This window comes from Centrocercus urophasianus, unplaced genomic scaffold, assembly GCF_019232065.1.
Source record: "Centrocercus urophasianus isolate 14NV4802_14NV808 unplaced genomic scaffold, USGS_Curo_1.0 seq_16, whole genome shotgun sequence".
NCBI lineage: Eukaryota > Metazoa > Chordata > Aves > Galliformes > Phasianidae > Centrocercus > Centrocercus urophasianus.
Genome location: NW_024884711.1, coordinates 8,286,897 through 8,305,471, shown reverse-complemented (window position 1 = coordinate 8,305,471; position 18,575 = coordinate 8,286,897). Strand labels below are relative to the sequence as shown.

The window sequence follows — 18,575 nt, the reverse complement described above, 5'->3', positions numbered from 1 at the left end:
TAGTGCAGAGACGGTTTTATTTAGGGAATGCAGGGGCTCAGTTATGCTGGAAGTCTCCAGAGCTTAAAGACGACCTGCAGAGTTTTGTCAGAATCCTGAGTGAGGTGAAAAACTAGTTTGTCTTTTCCCTTGTGGTGCAATTCTTCTGCTCTGATTAGCTGTCAGATCTCCTGAGTGTTCTGTTTGCTTTGGCTGCTTCAACAATGAGTCCGAGTGCGCGAGGACAGCGTTGTGAGGAGGAAAACGTTGGATGTTTTCCTCCTCTTTAGATGGCTTTTGCTGAAGAGGTCTTAAAGGGATTTAGATGGGGATGAGTCCTTAAAGCGGAGGAATAGGTTTCCAACTTGAAGGGCTTATTGTTGTCTGGCTGGAGCGTGCCTTTTGTTCAAGTACAGACTTTCAAAAATAAAAATAGTTTAAAAGTTGTGGTGAGTAGAAGACCTGTATGGACTGAAACGGCAGGAGCAGCAGTGCAGAGCGTTTGGCTGGTGGGACAGCATCTCTGCTTGTTTAAAAGTTGTGCTTCCTTGGGGCAGAGAAGAAAGAGACTGCTTAGAGGCAGGCCATTATTTTGGGATTTCCCCCCTCGCCCCACAGTCACAACCTTTCAGAAATATTTTAGGTTTGGGACTTGAGTTGGGGAAGCTTTCCTCTCTTTCTTGAAAGCTTTTGTATGTGTTCAGATTTGATGTGACATCTGGGCACGCTAAGAGGAAGTGGGGGGTAGGGAGAAACGCTGGAGAAGTTTCTTTCCCTGCCTGTGCATAATTAAGGAGCATGCCTCCTGGGAACGGGGAATAAAGGCACCCCAGGCCCTGCCACGAATTACATGACTTACTGCGGGACTCAAAGTGGGCTTGACAGTTGCCAGAAGGGCGGCGAGTTGCAGCCACCTCCAGGCAGCAGGGCTGGCTGCTGGGAGCCGGGCAGGAGAGCTGGGAGCAAAACGAGGCCCAGCAGAGAAAGGTCTGTGCCTCAGGACAGGCTGACCCCACCAAGCAGTGTTGTGGCTGAGCCTGAGGAACAGGACCAGCCAGTAGAACAGGAAGCTTGGCAGAATGGAGGCATCCCAATGTGGGACTGTTGCGTGAAGGTGGAGAATGGGAGTAATTTTTTTGCACAGACTGTCAGGTTTTGTGCCCTTTGGAAGCAGGGAAGCCTGTGGCAGCCACAGAATGCCACATCTGAAATCAGACTCCTGGCAGAGGATTACAGCTCTGTGTAACTCAGAACTGGCAGTGCAGAATTTTACTGTCTCCCTGTGTACAGATGTTGTAAAATACAAGAGTGAAATATGTTACAATTTAATTGACCATGACAATATATCTGTAATTCCAGGTGATTTATAGCACTGTGTGCTACAGAAAACTGCTCTCCTTTGGTGAAGGAGGCAGGAGGGCAGAGAAGTGCAAATGAAGATCCAAGGTTTAACAAATAAAACGAGGGTGGGAAAGTTTCTGAGACAAACAGTGCTGTGGTGAGGTCCCTCTGTTATGGAGAACAGTGTTCTGAGAAGTGCAGTGAAGCTGTGAGGGGTCTGGAGCACAAGTGTTAAGATGAGTGGCTGAGGGAGCTGGGATCATTCAGCCTGGAGAAGAGGAGGCTCAGGGGAGACCTGATTGCTCCCTACAGCTGCCTGAAAGGAGGTGTGGTGAGGTGGGGGTCGGCCTGTTCTCCCAGGTAACAGTGATAGGATGAGAGGGAATGGCCTCAAGCTGTTCCAGGGGATGTTCAGGTTGGGCATTAGGAAGAATTTCCAAACAGCAGTGATGCAGTGGCACAGGCTGCCCAGGGAGGTGGTGCAGTCACCGTCCCTGGAGGTGCTCAAGAACCACGTGGATGTGGCACTGAGGGACGTGCTCAGTGGGCATGGGTTGCTGGTTGGATAAAGTGATTTTAGTGCTCTTTCCAACCTTGGTGATTCTATAATTCTGTGAATGCGCACAGTCTTGCTGGCATACAGTGGTGATTCTTGCATTACACAAGATTACATGGAACCCAATGCGTGCATCTCCTAGTTGAGAGAATGATTGAGGCCACAGATGAAAACCAACTCCTTGACTTCCCACTTTGCTGTAAGGATGATAGATGGCTTGGGATTTATTTCTTCAGCACTAAAAAACTGTCTTTCATTTTTGTGAAATCAGAGTGGAGCTGGACGGTCACTGATAAGCTGAGGTCTTTGTATTTTGTGCTAGTGGCTGGTTTATTCCCTTCGGGTACTACTTTTAGAATAAAATGTACTTAGACTAACAAATTTTTGGTTTTTTTTTTGTTGTTGCTAACTTGCAGGGAATAGTAGTGATTACTTTGTTTTTAAGTTTTTTAGGTACATGTAGGAATTCAGTAATTCCAAGTATTTTCCCTTGAATGTACAATAATTTCAACTGAGAACTAAATACTAATGTAGTGGTGTTGTATGGCTTTTAAAACGAATCTGTAGGTATATATTTGTATATAAGCATTCATTTGACATCTTCATATGTGACACAAACAGTTTTTTATTGCTTTTATCGTGTACCAATCGAGTCTGAAATGTTGCTGTGTGAAAATGAAAGTAAATCTCTAGAATTACTGAGGTCATCCTAAGAGTGTAGTGATGGACAGCATGCTCTTTGCTCCTGCTTCCAATTCTTTTTGTACTCTGTGTAAAGTAATGCTAGCATGTCTTTATCTGGATTTGCTGGACGCTTGTTAAAGAAGAAATTTCACAGCTGCATTTGACATCACCGTATATTAACACATTGTCTCACCCCTTTTCTTTTCTCCTGCAGGTGCTCAATACTTGCCTGTAGTGCTTATGTGGCTCTGGCTCTGGGCGATAACCTTATGGCACTGAATCATGCAGATAAGCTCCTCCAGCAACCGAAGCTGTCAGGGTCTCTGAAGTAAGTCTGATGTCATCGTTTCTTCCTCTTTTTTGCTGGAGAGCTTCTGAGCTGGAGCTTCTCATGTCTGCAGTGACAGTATTATGATGATGGTAATAACGGTACTTGGCAAAATTGGTAACGTATAATGTACAGGTGGAGAGCATTTTAACTTGTGCCAATTTTAAATGCTGGAGGCAGCATATTCTGGAATGTTCTGTATCAATTAGTTTCTATGTCCATCTTCAAACTACTGTGGAAGCTCATCCTTTTGCATTGATTAAAGCAGCAGTTTAGATAAGTTTGTAAGGTAACGTGTAGTTTTCTGCAGTGCTTTTTTAATGCAAGAAATTCAAGACTACAGTTGTTTGCAAAAATAAAGCCCTGGATCTTGGTGCCAAGAAGCAAAGCCTCTGTGTAGGCTGGAGCACTGAACTGTTCCTCTTAAGTGACACATAGGTTAGTTACATGTAAGAAGTTACTCTTGTTTTAGCAGATCTCACTTGCAGAAGTTTTTTTGAGTGATGCTTTTTAATAATTCATTACAGTCAACTATAAAGTTAATTTGAAATGTACATTATACAATCGCATGCTCAACTTTTGTTTCAGATTAAAGCTTAGTAAATTAACAGTGCTGTGAGTCAACAGGACTCCAAAGCTGCTGAATAGCCAAGCTACTGCTGGCTAGCATCAGGCTTGCTTAGTTCTGTGGTAAAGACTTGTGTTTGGAAAGCTGTTTGTGCCCTATGGACAGGCCTGCAGATACGTGGTGTCCTCGGGATCTTACCATGCAAATATCTTAGAGAATTAATTATTATTGAATGCTTACTTAACACCTCCAATTATAGGTGTCTTGGTATCCAAGGGGTGTTTGTGTAAGCATTCATTTTTTCCTTCTTGGAAGAAAAGCCATAGTAGTGTCTGTCCAGAGCGTTGGGCCATGTGTACGAATTGGTTCTCAGAATTCACTGGAGTCAGAATGGAGCATTATGGCAATACTTTACAAGCAAACTAACTTTGTGTATATTTATTAAGTAGTAGCTTTCAGGTGGTTGAGTTAAAGTCTGAATTCAGTTTGTTTTTCGTAAGAGTGGCAAATTTTGAGGGTTGCCATGCTGACACACCTGACTCTTTGCTGTTGTAGGTTTCTTGGGCATTTGTATGCAGCAGAAGCTCTCATCTCTCTTGACCGAATATCTGATGCCATCACTCACTTGAACCCTGAGAACGTCACTGATGTTTCCCTTGGGATCTCCTCAAATGAGCAGGATCAAGGTTAATGAATCCATACTTCATTAGAACCAGTTGTGCTATCAGTTGCCTTCCTGCTGTAACTGTTACGTAAATACAGTGATGATGAAGACACCTCATTTTAAGACCATAACTTGTTTGGGGCTTGTTGGTTGGTTTGCTTACAGAGCTAATTTTCTTACATTGCTTTCTGTTGGTAATACTTGTGTTCTGAAGCAGAAAAATATGTCAAGGGCTCACCTGTATGGCTAAGACTGCAGTAGCTTTGATCTCAGTAATGCCTGCAATTTGAACTTCATTGTTCTCATCTGCTAAAGACCAAAATGTTTTCCCCTTCAATGACAGACCAAAGTAAAAGCGAATTTGTATCTGCTGGTCTGTGACAAATGAATTTTGTAATGATCTTGAAAAAGCTGTCAGAAAATGATGTTTTGTGTTTTGGTTTTTTTTCTTTGTAGGGTCTGACAAAGGAGAGAATGAGGCGATGGAGTCTTGTAAGTACCAGCCAGCATATTCAGCAGGGCATGGGAACTTCTGTGGGTGGTTCAGAACAAAAGTTTTAATAAAAGGATAACTTACTTTACTTGCAGCTGGCAAGCAGACCCCCCAGTGTTATCCCAGCTCAGTCACATCTGCACGGACAATGATGCTGTTTAACCTTGGAAGCGCTTACTGCTTGCGGAGTGAATACGACAAAGCTCGGAAGTGTCTCCACCAGGTATGGGAGGAGAACCTCAAGTGGCTTTAGGGACAGATGCGCTCCCTACAAAGTGTCATTTAGATCACAGCAGATCCTGGTGATTTCATAGCTCGTATCTGTTGACTTTGCTGAGATGGTGGCTCCATTCTGCCTTCATGAACTAATCTATATTAGTAATATAAAGGAATTCCAGAGTTGTTCTTGTGTGAACAGTTCAGTACTGTTGGTTTTTTTTTTCCTAGGTTATTTCAAAACAGCAGGATACAAAGGAGCCTTTTCACTTTTCCTAAGGTTTTGTTTAATGGTTTGATAGTTATTGTTGTATTCTAGAAAATAAACTTCTCAAGGGCTTTGGCTCCATGTGCAGGGACTAGTCTGGGGGCTGGTGGCGGCACTCAGCAGAGTTGTGCTGTTCTGAAGCTCAGCTCAGGACCCAGCTCAGCTGGAGCACAGGGATGTGCCTTCAAGCCAGCTGAAATCAGTGCTGTGCCAGTGCAGTACATCAAGAGTAGGAAGTTAGATATGGTGTTTGTGTAGAAGACAGCATCATTAACTTTGTAGGTGAAAAATATTAGTATATGGAAAACTTATGATGTTCCTTATTAACTTTGTGTTCTGAACTTCAGAGCAGTGGAGGTTACCTTCACCTCTCAGCAGGAAGTTGCAGGCTGGCCCAAGAATGACAGACTCACACTGACAGAAGCATACAGCAGATGGTGCTACTAATTAGAGTGAAGCAATCTAGCAAGGCAGACAATCTTTCAGTCTCTCCTTGCAGGAATAACCCGAATGGAATGTATTGGTTTGAAAAACCTTGTGTTATGAAGGATTCCATTTTGTTAGGCAAGGTGGCCAGGGTCTGCTCAGGGGGCACTTTGAGCTAAGCCTTTCTCTTAAGCACTTGTTCTCCCCACCCCTTGTGTTTCAATAAGGCTGCTTCGCTGATCCACCCCAAGGAGATCCCTCCGGAGGCTATCCTGCTGGCCGTCTATCTGGAGTTACAGAATGGTAAACAATTTTATTCTTTTCTTGACATGAAACAACGTAATATGTAGGCTGCAGTGTTGAATGCAACTTTTGGCATCTTTATCATCTTTCCTTGAAGCTTACGCCTAACAGAGGCAAAGTTGTAGAATACATCTGTAACATTTTAAAATGTTCTCAGTCCAGAATTGGGGTTGAGCTGACATCAGTTTTGCCAGGATTCTGGCAAACCCTTCAGATGCTGTCTCCATTTTACACTGCCACGGATCTAGCTATGGATTGTTCCCCTATATTCAGCACTCGTGAGGCCGCACCTCGAGTACTGTGTCCAGTTTTGGGCCCCTCACTGCAAGAAAGATATTGAGGCCCTGGAACGTGTTCAAAGGAGGGCAACAAAGCTGGTGAGGGGTCTGGAACACAGGCCATATGAGGAGAGGCTGAAGGAGCTGGGAATGTTCAGCCTGGAGAAGCGGAGGCTCAGGGGAGACCTCATTGCTCTCTATAACCTCCTGAAGGGAGGTTGTAGTGAGCTGGGGGTCGGCCTCTTCTCTCGTGTCATTAGTGATAGGACCAGGGGGAATGGTTTCAAGCTACAGCAGGGGAGATTCAGGCTGGACATGAGGAAGTATTACTTTTCAGAAAGGGTGGTCAGGCACTGGAATGGATGCCCAGGGAGGTGGTGGAGTCACCGACCCTGGCGGTGTTCAAGGAAAGACTGGATGTTGTGTTGAGGGACATGGTTTAGTGGGAGCTATTGGGAATAGGTGAACGGTTGGACTGGGTGATCTTTTAGGTCTTTTCCAACCTTGGTGATTCTATGATTCTATGATTCTGTGATCCATGCATCTGCACCCTCATGTCTATGCAACAATTGCTTGCAAACACATGGGGTTTTCTTCTGTTTGAGTTAGTTAATCTTCTTGGTAGAAGGGAGGGGATATTGGTATTTGGCTGGCAGTTCCTGCTGCTAGGCCTGCACAACCCTTCGTACATGCAGCTGTCTTCCTAACTATACATCTTGTGAACTGAAGTTTCTTTGTGCTTTGTGCAGTAGCCAGCAGTCCTGGAGAGTTTCAGAAGCCTGTAATGGAGTACTCTAGCAAAACTCTTAACTTTGATAGCTCTCTTCCAAATCTGTCCTTCTCATGAAAGCAGTTCAAAAAAAGAAAATCGATATATAGGGAGCAGAAAATCTTGCACTTTGTTTGGACTGCTCAGTGCCCTTGGTTCCCTTTTAGGGGATCCCTTCAGGTGTCTCGCATCACAGGGATGCAGGGGACTTGAGCATTTGTGTTCTGAATGGAGAAAGATGTTTCCAAGTTGGAATTCTGGAAGTGTTTCCTTCTGTAACAAAGAAGCACGAAGTGGAAGAGGGTACCAAGTTGGGTTTACCTGTCACATCCTCTTAAGTATAACCTAAAGGGTTTACACTTTGTTCTGTAAGTGGCAACAGAAAGGCCCTTTTGAAAATAAAACTTCAATGACAGTGATGTATTGGGTAAGGTGGCAAAATATTCTTCGCTGTTTTTCTCCTACAACTACAGGAGTTTTAACAAAGCTATTTTTTTCCAGTTATATTGCTGCTTACTTGCTGAGCTATACATAGCAAAAAATGACTCTTCAGAACGCACTTCAGAAGGGGCTCTGCACCTTCCAGCTCAGAGATTTAGCTTGACGTCTTCTGCTCAGCATCAGTAGAATCGAGCACTGTGCTTGTTTCAGACTTCAGTGCTTTTCATGTCTGTGTCAGCTCCTCGCTGAATGCGAAGTGTGCTTGTGCCTGGGTCCAGCTGCAGGCCTGACCTGACACCACAGCTCAAGAATCGCTGCTCTCACGGCAGAGCTGTTATTGCTGTTTTCAATTGCAGGTAACACTCAGCTGGCGTTGCAGATCATCAAGAGAAACCAGCTTCTCCCTTCAGTGAAAACGCTCTCAGACATGCGGAAGAAGCCCGTTTTCCAGCCGGTCCACTCGCTCCAGCCCATTCAGATGCCGACTTTCACCGCTGTGCAGAGGAAGTGAGGGTCTGTTGAGCTCGCTGCTGCCCTTCCTGGGAGGGCTGGGGATTTTGTATATTTTTTTAACCTCGGACATCTGCATACCCGGATTGCTGGAGTGTGTTCCTTTATGTAAATTTTTAATAAAACACTTAAATGTCTCCAGTCCTGCCGTCTTGTCGGTAAAGGTTATTTTATAATGGAACAGAGGTTGGGATCCGTTTGAAACATGAATGGCCTTTAATGGGGCAAGTGGTGCAGTTAACTAAGTGTGTAATCTCTGCTGTTTGAAGGGATGAGATGGGAGGGCAGTAAATCTGAGGGAAACACTGTTTATCTGAAGTTATGCTGACACAGCAGTTGTGCAGTATGGGTGCAGTGCATTTTCACCTAGAGGGGAACATTTATGGGTATGGCTGTGACAGACAATGAGCACAAAGGGGAATTTGTACTGAGTCCTGCAAGCAGTGTGCCTCTATTTTGATTTCTGTCTTCTGATTTCTTTTTTCCTGCCTTTTCTGCTCAGACCAACATAAGACATCAATAGTAACAAGGACCATTTGCTCACTTATTTATTGTGAACATGGGTAAAGAGCTGAGGCCTCCAACCCCGAGGAAAGTGAACCAGGGCTCGGCATGGCATGTAGCTATTTCCCCTGCCCCCTCTCTGCCCAGTTTGTGCTGTTTCAGCTGTTCTGAAACAGCCTGGGAGAGCTGGGATCCCACCTTATCTATTTGCCGGTGTGCTCGCTGCTGGCACTGCACTTTGCCTCTGGCCCCCTCGGGGCACACACACCAGCAGGGAAGGTCACAGAGCCGGGCAGCTGCTGGGGAGGGGGAGCCTGAAAGTCCTGCTCAAAGGAATGTGCATGTGAGCTCACTGCAGTTGGGTACTGGGTGTCCCATGTTTGCCCCCAAGATGTTGAATGGGAAAAAAGCCACAGCTGCTAGAAAAGGTACTGTGTAAGTCTGTTAAACAAGGTGCAGCGTGGCTACATGCTTCTCTCCCTTCATGTTGGGTAAAGGCTGATGCAGTGCAGTAGCACGCTTTGCCACAGCCTCTCCCTTTGGGGAAAGGGCAGCTCTGAGTCTTCCTGAGGCTGTCAGAGTGCTGGATCAACAGGTATGTCACATTTCAGCCAGTTGGTGCAGGAGTGGCACCGACACTGTCCCGAGGTAGGGAGGAGCAGTCCGGGTTTATCAGTATCACCCACACTCTGTAAAGAACAGAGCCCCATTGCCGATGCATGGTTCGTGTCAAAGTAGATTGACCGATTCAGTACAAAAAGGTCCGAGCCGCTTGCTGTGTGGTCCCACGTCCTGAATGGAGAGGATTCTTCCCGGCCCTTCCCAGCCCCCCAAGGAATGTGGCGCATTCACATGCAAAACCGCAGCGCGACGCCCGCAGGCACGCAGCGCTGCCCCGACTGGGGGTGCGGCCCGCCCCCCCCCTCCCCCGCCCGCACGGAGCTCTCATCGCAGCGCCCTTCAGCCGCGCTCAGGGACAATGGCTGCGCTTCTGCCCTCGGGGCTGCACCGCCCGGAGCGGCCGCGGGATGCTGCTGCCGTGCTGAGGCCTCCGCACCGCGAGGGGTCAGGGCCGGGGGCGGCTCCCAGCCGAGCGGCAGCGCTGGCATGGACGTGAAGAGCGCCCGGCACGGCCCATAGGGGCTCCTGTCACCACCGCAGGAGAAGGACACTGCATCGTGACTTATGTCTCTTCATAGCACCTCGCATTCCTTCTCCCCTTGCAGAGCTGTGCCTTCACGTTCAGGTTTTCAGTAGTATCTTAGTAGTATCACAGCAGCATCACCAGCTGCAGACAGGCAGGCTCACAGCCAGGAGAGGGCTTAATGTTTTTTTGTTCCCCCTTTTGCATGCTGACGGAAGAGAAGTCTTTACTGATTAATACAGAAAAACACACACACAGATTTGCCATGAAAAACAAAAACAAAAAAAAACAAAACAAAAAAAAAACAACTCACATTTATTTGATTAAACAAAAATAAAATAAACTGCATAGGAACATTTTAAAGTCCAGAGAGACACTGACTTTGTTTTAAGGCTGCCAGTAGCTGATACATCATCTCCTTGCTACATCCTTCAGCCTTCCCTATGGACCACAGAGATACATTCAGAAGCCTCCATTAACACAAAAAGTTCTAACGTTTTGCTCACTTATCCTACGTAAAAGTTTGCACATAACCTGTCACGCTTTCCTTCCCGCAGTACTCAACAGCCCCACATCTCAAACGTCACCTTTTGTCCAAGCAGAAATGCGATGCCCTGTTTGGAGCACAGAGGTTCTTGTCACAGCCTGTTTCATTATCCATTAGATATAAAAGCTCTGAGCAGCTCATTAAAAGCCGAGCACTGTCTGTCCTGCTGAGACATTCGTATTATTATGAGGAGAGAAGCATGATTAATCACTAAAGTAGAAGGAAAACAACTGCAGCAGAACAGGAAACTACAAACCCAATTGTCTCAAGATGCCCGACATCCAAAGGCTGACAAAACCATTCCGGATCTTGACAGAAGCCTGCATCGAGGCAACATGTTACACAGCAGTAATGAACTTTTCTAAGATGGGGCCGTACTCTGCAGCCAATTAAAGGAGAGAAAACGCGATTTGTCACACACGAGCCTGAAGTGAGCGACCATCTTGTTGCGGGCTTCCCATTTCTACCCAACTAAGGCAGGCGGCACGTGACAGGTGATGCGCAGCACAACAGCTCACATACAGTAAGAACCCCCCACCAACGCCGCTGACTAACCACACCTTACAACCTAGGTAAAAACTTTTCAGTCGGTTTAGAAAAGAAACTAAAAACAAAACCCAGAAACAGACATCTCTGCCTCGGAAGGAAAAACTACTACGTTGTCTGAAAAGGACTCTACAAACCTATAAAAGGACTCTTCTTTTCAATCTAGTCTGGTAGCTCAAAAGGAAGTTACTCAACTACGGCACTACACAGACACTTAACATTCAGTCAGAAAGGCTCTATGAGAAGAGCTTAAAAAATTATCGACCTGAGTTTGTAAGTTGATACAATCATTAATAGAAGGTCTAAGACCATGCAGGTACACAAAGCATTTTTAGAACCATTATTGGTTAAACAATGATGGAAAAGATGCCACTCTGGCTTGCCAACCCGTAAGATCACTTAGAGACATCAATGTACGTTTTCCACCATAACATTTACCAAACCCAACACAGCTCATCAATATTAGGGAGTTTCTGTACCCGCTTCCATCAACCCCACACGTGAGCAGGGGAAATAAAAGAGATCTTCCAATACAGTGATCTGAAAATGTGCTTCTGCAACTTCACTCCACAGGTAAAGCAAGGGGAATGCTGCACGTCACTATTAAAGTTGCGTAAAAACCCAACATTCTGGTTTTCAACTGCCTCTCCTGACAATATCTGAACTTAAATCGCCCTCCAGGAATAGGAACTTGGTTGCTTTGTCATGGTGGAAAAAATCCCATTGTGTCAAGAAAGCTACTTCTATGATCACCAAGTCTAACACAAATCAGTACATATTCCCTTCAAGCGTTCGGTATAGCATTGCATTTGCAGCAATTGTAACATCAGTCTTTCCAAACAGGAACGGGACAACTTGGAGGTGTGCATAAGAGTTTTCTCTTGTAGAGAGAAGACCTAAAGGTCTTAAAGACGTAACAACACTGCAAGTGGACAAGGAGTATGTCAGCCAGTAGTGTCATAATACTGAACAGTCTACATCTCCATACTTAGTAGTGAAAATGGAACAAACTCAAGTGTTTCAGGTATCTCAGTCCTGTTTGCCAGAATATACGAACCTTTGGTTTCATTTACAGATTCTCTAGCAAGGGCAGCTTATTATTTCCAGGGGCGGGTAGAAAAACGCCACCAGAAACAAGAAGTCTTCATATTGTATGCACTATCTGTTTCGATTAAATGCCTGTCCAAAAGGCAGGATGAATTCTTTGCCAAGGCCGATTTCTCAGCTATTTCTCAAACCTGTCTGATGCTATAACTGAGGTAGATGATTAACTTCTGCAAAGCGAGGTAGAACTTCAAGAAAAAGATAGTGGCATCTCTCGTTGTGCATTTTGTACCACGTCGGACTGGGTTTCAAACTCCCAAGAACTTGAAAACCAAAAGGTACAATATTTGCCTAACACAAGTACCAGTGTTCATTTTTATACAGTTCCAAACTGTGTCTAAATATCTCTATTTTTAAATACCTCTTACCTTTTGGCACCGTTTGGCTTACACTCCTTTAAAAAAAAACAAAAACAAAACACTTTGGCACAATTTCTTTTAAACCGGAAACAAAGCTAATTTTATGATCAAAGATATGGCCTGATAAGGCTATCAACCTGCACTCTTCAGAAATGATTTTGGTTTCACTGTAACAAAACAGACCGGGCCCATCTTCCTGCAGTTCCAAGAGAACGCTACACCCAAGCGCCTTGCTTTCTTCCCTCACCTTAGTTATGTCTGGCCCCAATACACATCAGTTTTTCAGGCACTGTCCTCCTTTGCTCGCTTTCTTTATAGTTATGGGCTTCCTTTAAGCTACTTAAAAGGTACTACACAAAAGGAGTGAGCTATCTGAAGGACCTGCATTATCAAGTATTGTATCTGCTTCAGCTCAGTGCTGAAGTTCCTGCTTAACTGCAAAGGAACAAGATTGCTTCACAGGCTGACCCTGGAGCAGCCATACTGACTGCTGATAACATTGTCAAGCAAGTTTACTGAGAGCCACCGGTTTAACCTGGCAAGGTGGAATTTCTTTGGGAGTTCTAGTCAACAGGTCTACCCACATCTCTCCTTTGCCAATGCTAGAGCTAAGAGAAAGAGGCACCTCGGCCTTCTCCACGCCACCTCCGCTGGTTCACATTACTCCGAACACTTTGGCTTGTTTGGTTTGCAATGCAGCATCAAAGCCTTGCTTTCTTTTTTTCTCCCCACACACTTTCACCATGTATGCTATGATACTGGGGCATCAATCTTAGAACACGCACAGCCCAACAACACTCACGGAAAAAAAAAGCAAGGTTTGAGTCGCGTTAATTAATTATATATTACTTTTTAAAAGCTCCTATGGGGCATCCGCTGTTAGCATTGAACTTGTATATTATTGTTGCTTATTTTCATTGCATATAAAACACTCCATTTTATAAGCTACACTACTGCTTTTCAATGAGACTGAGCGTGCTTAGCACTATGACAAAGATCTGGAATTATCCTGGGTAGCTAAACAGTAGCGTTTTTAAAACAAAAAAGCTCCCCGACATGTGAGACCTAATGATTTTGTTTGTAAGCAAACACACTGATTAAGCAGACAGCAACTTAAGAAGTTGCTCCTCTTCTTGAGGGAGCTGGATGGGTGGTTTGTGCAATGGCTCCATACAAAAGAGCAGAGGGCAACTTCGACATCACCTTCTACGCAGTGCAGGCTGGAGAGAGGCAAGGATGTTTCTCTGTTCAGCACAAGGCTGAACACACACATAGCCTTTCTAACTTTTTTTCTTAATGCCTGGAAAACAATTCCCTTCTCCCAGCCCCAGAGAAGGGGGGAACCCAACAAGTATTAAAGCAGAAGAGCATTTCTAGAATGCTCTAATCACTGACAGCCAGTCAGGTCACAATATTAACAGAGCTGGCATTTTCATTAAGACGTGACAGGATAAATGCAAGAAAGCTGCTAACAAAATATTAAAGCTTTTTAAACCAATTTTCTTTGGTATCTAGATGTTGCAGGGTATTCATTTTCACAGCCCAAACTTCAAATAATTCTCGGACTGAATAATACAAAACAAACAGGGCCATCTGCCACAAATGTTGGCCAACCCCCAAGGAGGGAGGCATGGACATGAGTAGAACTTGAAGCTGAAGGTAAATTGGGTTTCTCTCATACCCATATGTTGAGTGGCCACACAAGTTTAATGACAGACATCTGTATAAAAGATTATCCTTTTGAAGACTATTTTTAAACCATGCTATCCTAAGATTAAGCCCAGCTGAAATGCACTGCTTTGAAGAGTTTGCTTCCTCGAGGCTTTGGCTGAAAGGCAGCACAGTTACTTCATTTAATTTAGGTGTTTTTCCTTACCCTTCTTTTAAAAGAGGTTTTGCCATCTCACTGAATTGGTCTGTTTCCTTCTGGTCCTTTTTGTTCAAGCCTCCTTTAAGCAAAGGATGTCTGTATGCAACACATCAGGATTTCTACAAAACCCAGAAAGTCAAACACTCACTCCTTGGAGGGGAAAAGCAGCAATAAGGAAAGTGCACCTTGTGATTTCTCACAAATCTGTAAAGAACTTTTCAATCTCAGGACACTTTTGTGCATGGCAGCTGGCAGTGGGATGAACCCTTTCCTCCAAGGATGGCTAAGGCCCTTCAGACTTCGATAGTGACCATGCTGATGTACCAGAGATCTTCTCTTGCAAGCAGTAATGTAGATCCCAAAGCATTTCCGAGGCAAAGACTGGATAATCCTTCCATCAATGAGTGACAAAAAAGCCCCTTTCCCAACTTTAACCATTGCCACTAAATGCCTTATCCAGAGGGTAAAGCAACAATTCTAGAAACAATATCTGCACTAACAGCCAAATGGGAACTGGAACAAAAAAGAATAAGACTAAATCTTCCGAGGGACTCAAAGTCCTTAGTATGTTAGAGAGCTCTCTATTCTCCCAGGAAGTTTCTGCTCCTCAAAAAAAGCAATTTTTATATCCCTGAAAGGTCTCATTTCCCCCCGCCTCCAAGCTTGTAAGGATCATATTCAGTTATTTTACACAGAATTCTTTGGTACTGCCCTGGAAAAAAAAAAAAAAGAAAGAAAAAAAGAAAAAAAGAAGCAAATTTTCATCTTGATGCAGTTTGCCTTAGGCTGGAACTCGTAGCTTTTCATTTTGATCTGTATCAAGAACTACACGGAGACACAGGCTCACCCCACCCTAACAACTAAAGCAGAGCTTCTGGACTTCTCCAGTCCAGCTCTTTGGGGAAGCCAAAAGATGAAAAAAAGTTGCATTTATCACGGATAAAGTTATTGCAATCCTCTAAACACAAGAGACTAAAATTCTCCAAAACTCACCCTGAATCTCCAAAGCTGTGCTTATTTCTAATTTTGGAAAAAGGTACCACTTCTGTTCTAACAAATCCACTGAACTTTTTTGTTTTTCTTAAAGACTCTCTATGGGGAGAAAGAACAAAACCTCGCCATTTCACAAGAACATAAACCAAGGGTTGATTTTTCCTTGTTTCAATGCCCCCTGTAATCTCTGTTACCCAGATCAGGCGCGTATACTGATAAAAGAAACTTTTTTTTAAACTAATTTAGCTTTCAGGTGAAAGGAGTAAAAAAAAAAAAGACAAACCTCAAGACCTTGCACTAAAGAAAGCACTGCTTTTTTGTTTAAACTTTACGACAACTGTATTAAGCCACTAAAATGAACAATTTGGTTTCAACTCAAAAATAATTGTGCATTTTCATCAGCTTCTCTTTGTGCTGTTGGATTACTGTGTTTCAGAAAAAAATACACAGAAATGCCAAAAAGATGCAAACTCACTCTTCCTGGCGAGTGAATCCCACTCACTTCCACAAAACGTTCAAAAGTCTTCTGGGAACAAAACGCTGTGCTCACCAGTAAATCAAACACACTGAGGTATAAAAAGGAGAACAGGAAAAAGTTCTCTGCTGCAGCAGCAATTCAAAAAAAAAAAATATATATCCCCCCTCCCATGTCCCCACCCACAGAAATGCAGTATGGTCAGGAACACAAGTTCTCTACAAATATCTACTATCATTTTCTCCATTAAAAAAAGTGATATAGAGCCTTTTTGGCTTAGCCTACAGAATTCACCACACAAACCACCTAATGTGCACAGCAACACATGTTTGTGCATGAAGCCCCATCAGGGGAGAGGTAAAATGTTCTGAACTGCGAGTGTGTTGGGATGGGGAGGGGGGGAGAGAAACCGGGGAGGGAAGGGAGGACAATGAGGTAGATAGAATTTAACTTTACAGGCTCACTCCCTGCAGAAAAGATAAGTACATTCATCTGTAAAAAAATTAAAGATGAGGTAGGTTTGAATCAACGTTGTATTTTTTTCATTTTCTCTTAGAAGAATTTCCCTGAGACAGTTTCTTCCAAATTCAAACGCAGATCAGAAGACGAGAATTCGATTGTTTCCAAAGTCGACCACAACAATCATGCCATCAGGGGTGACAGCTATACCTGAAGGACGGTCCATCTGACCAAAGCCGCTTCCCTGAGTGCCGAACTTGCATAAAAAGCTACCATTGGACTCGAATATCTGCACCCGGTGGTTCCTGGAGTCGGCCACGATGATGCGCCCCTCTTGATCCACCGCCACTCCCTGCGGGCGCAGGAACTGCCCGTTCCCGCTCCCCTCCGAGCCCAGGAAGCGCGCTGACTGGCAATCTGCGTGGATGACCAGAAGGCGATGGTTGTTGAAGTCTGTCACTACCAAGTGGCCCTCGTGATTGAAAGTCACACCTCTGGGGGAATCAAAGTGCTTCCAGAGTGCCCCTTCAAAGCCATACTTATTCAGAAACACACCATCGGGCCCGAACAACTGAACGCGATGGTTCCTCGTGTCGGAGACCAGGATTTTGCCCTCTGCGTTGACGGCCACGTCCCACGGGTAATTGAATTGCCCATTCTTTGTTCCTTTCTCCCCAAACTTCAGAATGAACTGCCCCTCAAACGTGAAAATCTGGATGCGATGATTGTCCTTGTCAGCCACGACGATCCGGCGTGAGACGTCACAGGCCACTCCAGCGGGACGATCGAACTGGCCGGGCCGGGAACCCAGAGTGCCAAACTTGTGATGGAAAGTCCCACATGGCTTGAACACCTGGATACGGTTATTGCTGCGGTCAGCCACGATGATGTAGCCTTCTTTATCTACACTAACCCCCCAGGGGCGGCAGAGCTTCCCATCGCTGTCTCCTTCGCTGCCAAACGAGAGCCCGGGTAGCCCGATGCCAATGTAGCTGCGCCCAGATTTCACCACTACTTTGAAGGGGCTGTTCTCAATGTGTTGGTTGCACATCATCACGGACACCAGATGCTCTCCCTCTAGTTGCGGACGGTAGCTGACCAGGTAGGTTCCGTTCTGCTGATCACTGACATCTGCCCCGAACAGATTTCCATCTGGGCCCATTACCACTGCAGAGATCATGTCACCTCCTGAAAGGCGAGGCTCACCATCGTGGTCGTAGCCTATAACTGTGAAAGAGGCCACTTTGCCCTGCAGTGCACGCTTGAGGCCTTCCCCAGTGGCTTTGGTCAGAGGAGCAAAAGCCCCGCTACTAACAAAACCCATTGATTTAATGGCCATATACAATGCCTGGTCAGGGGGTGTGAACATGATCCTGTCATCCTCCTGGGGCTGCAGAAGGCCTCTCACATTCTTGAGCTCCTGCACCTGAGCCAGCATGCGGTCCCGGGCCAGAAGAATATCTATAGTACGACCTTCCTCCAGGACCTGCTGAACAGCACTAATTGTGTTGTCCAGCTTATTTAGGTTCTGACGTAACTTTTCAACTTGCAAATAGAGCGACTTAGCCTTGACTTGACGAATCTTTTCCACCTGGGAGAGGATGAGGGGTGGGGGAAAAAAGCGTATGTCAGAAAAGACGACCCTCAGAATCATAGAATTACCATGGTTGGAAAAGATCTACAAGATCATCCAGTCCAACCATCCACCAATCACCAACAGTTATCACTTAACATCAAAACTCATCCCAACGTCACTTCTACATAAGCGGTCATACATTTGTTGCAGCATGCTGACACAAGACATGATAAGACCAAGAACTGTCCGACAAGTCTTTAGAAACCCTGATGCAGGGGAGCAGAAACAAGGAAAAGCAATTATCTATCCAAATTCAGATGATTATTTTCTCCAGTCCCTCAGTTAAAAATCACACATTCATGCTCCACGGAACTGCTGTATCAAAATTCCATTTGAAAAGAAGATTTGCTTCTTTAGTAGCTAATAATGACTATCTTCCTCAAAAGCTGTTCTGCCTTCTCGTTGCAGAGTACTTGACAGATCATCAGAAGGTACTTCTTATTTAATGACTCTGGAGAGGAAAGAGGTAACTGCGAGCTCCCAAGCAAGGCTGCTCTAAAAAGAGAACTGAGATCAATTTCAGAAAGAGGCTGTTATCACATAACTCTTAGCCTCCTAAGAGTTGGCATCAGCTAATGGATATGGGCTCTCCTCACTCCCTTGGCTGTCCAAAGTGCTTCCATGTGATTGGATAATACCAGACACCTGGAATTTTTAGGGTCCAATTGCTTTAATATTTTCCCACAAATACCAGCAGCCACACTGAACTACTGCTTTAAAATACGATGCCATATAATGCTACTTCAAGGGACACAGATGGCAGCTGCCAGTCCCTTCTTGGGCAATTGTAGATCAAGCAAAACCAGTTGGTTGGTTTTGCTTGTTTGCTTTCAGGCTTTGTTTGTTTGTTTTGCATTTGTTCGTTTGTGTTTACATAACCGTGTTTGTCTTTACTTGTGAAAAATCACTCTGGATCCTTTGGCAAAATTAATGAAACATAATTGTTTTGTTGTTGGAAAAATGTATTTCCTCACTTCTGAATACTTGCTTGGCTGCAGAACAATATCACTAGCGTATTTCATGGAGGGACAACTCGCTGTCTGAAGAGTCCCTTGACTAGCTAACAGATGCATAAGAATGTCTTTTCATATATATATGTATACTTTTTTTTTTA

At 44.6% G+C, this 18,575-nt stretch overlaps 2 protein-coding genes across 2 annotated transcripts in view; one reads left to right on the top strand and one right to left on the bottom strand.

Moving 5' to 3' along the window:
- Window positions 1-1,897: 1,897 nt before the first annotated feature.
- On the top strand, window positions 1,898-7,965 carry CNOT10 (CCR4-NOT transcription complex subunit 10). Its single transcript, XM_042817608.1, has 6 exons — window positions 1,898-2,888; window positions 4,012-4,142; window positions 4,577-4,612; window positions 4,709-4,836; window positions 5,751-5,826; window positions 7,671-7,965. The coding sequence occupies exons 1-6, from the start codon at window positions 2,830-2,832 to the stop codon at window positions 7,823-7,825; spliced, it is 585 nt and encodes a 194-aa protein (XP_042673542.1). The 5' UTR covers window positions 1,898-2,829; the 3' UTR covers window positions 7,826-7,965.
- A 1,805-nt stretch (window positions 7,966-9,770) lies between these two features.
- The window catches only part of TRIM71 (tripartite motif containing 71), a 53,737-nt gene continuing 44,932 nt past the window's right edge, over window positions 9,771-18,575 (bottom strand). Inside the window, exon 4 of the mRNA XM_042817553.1 lies at window positions 9,771-17,416. Within this exon, the coding sequence (XP_042673487.1) occupies window positions 15,965-17,416 (1,452 nt within the window). The 3' untranslated portion in view covers window positions 9,771-15,964. The remainder of the gene's footprint in view (window positions 17,417-18,575) is intronic.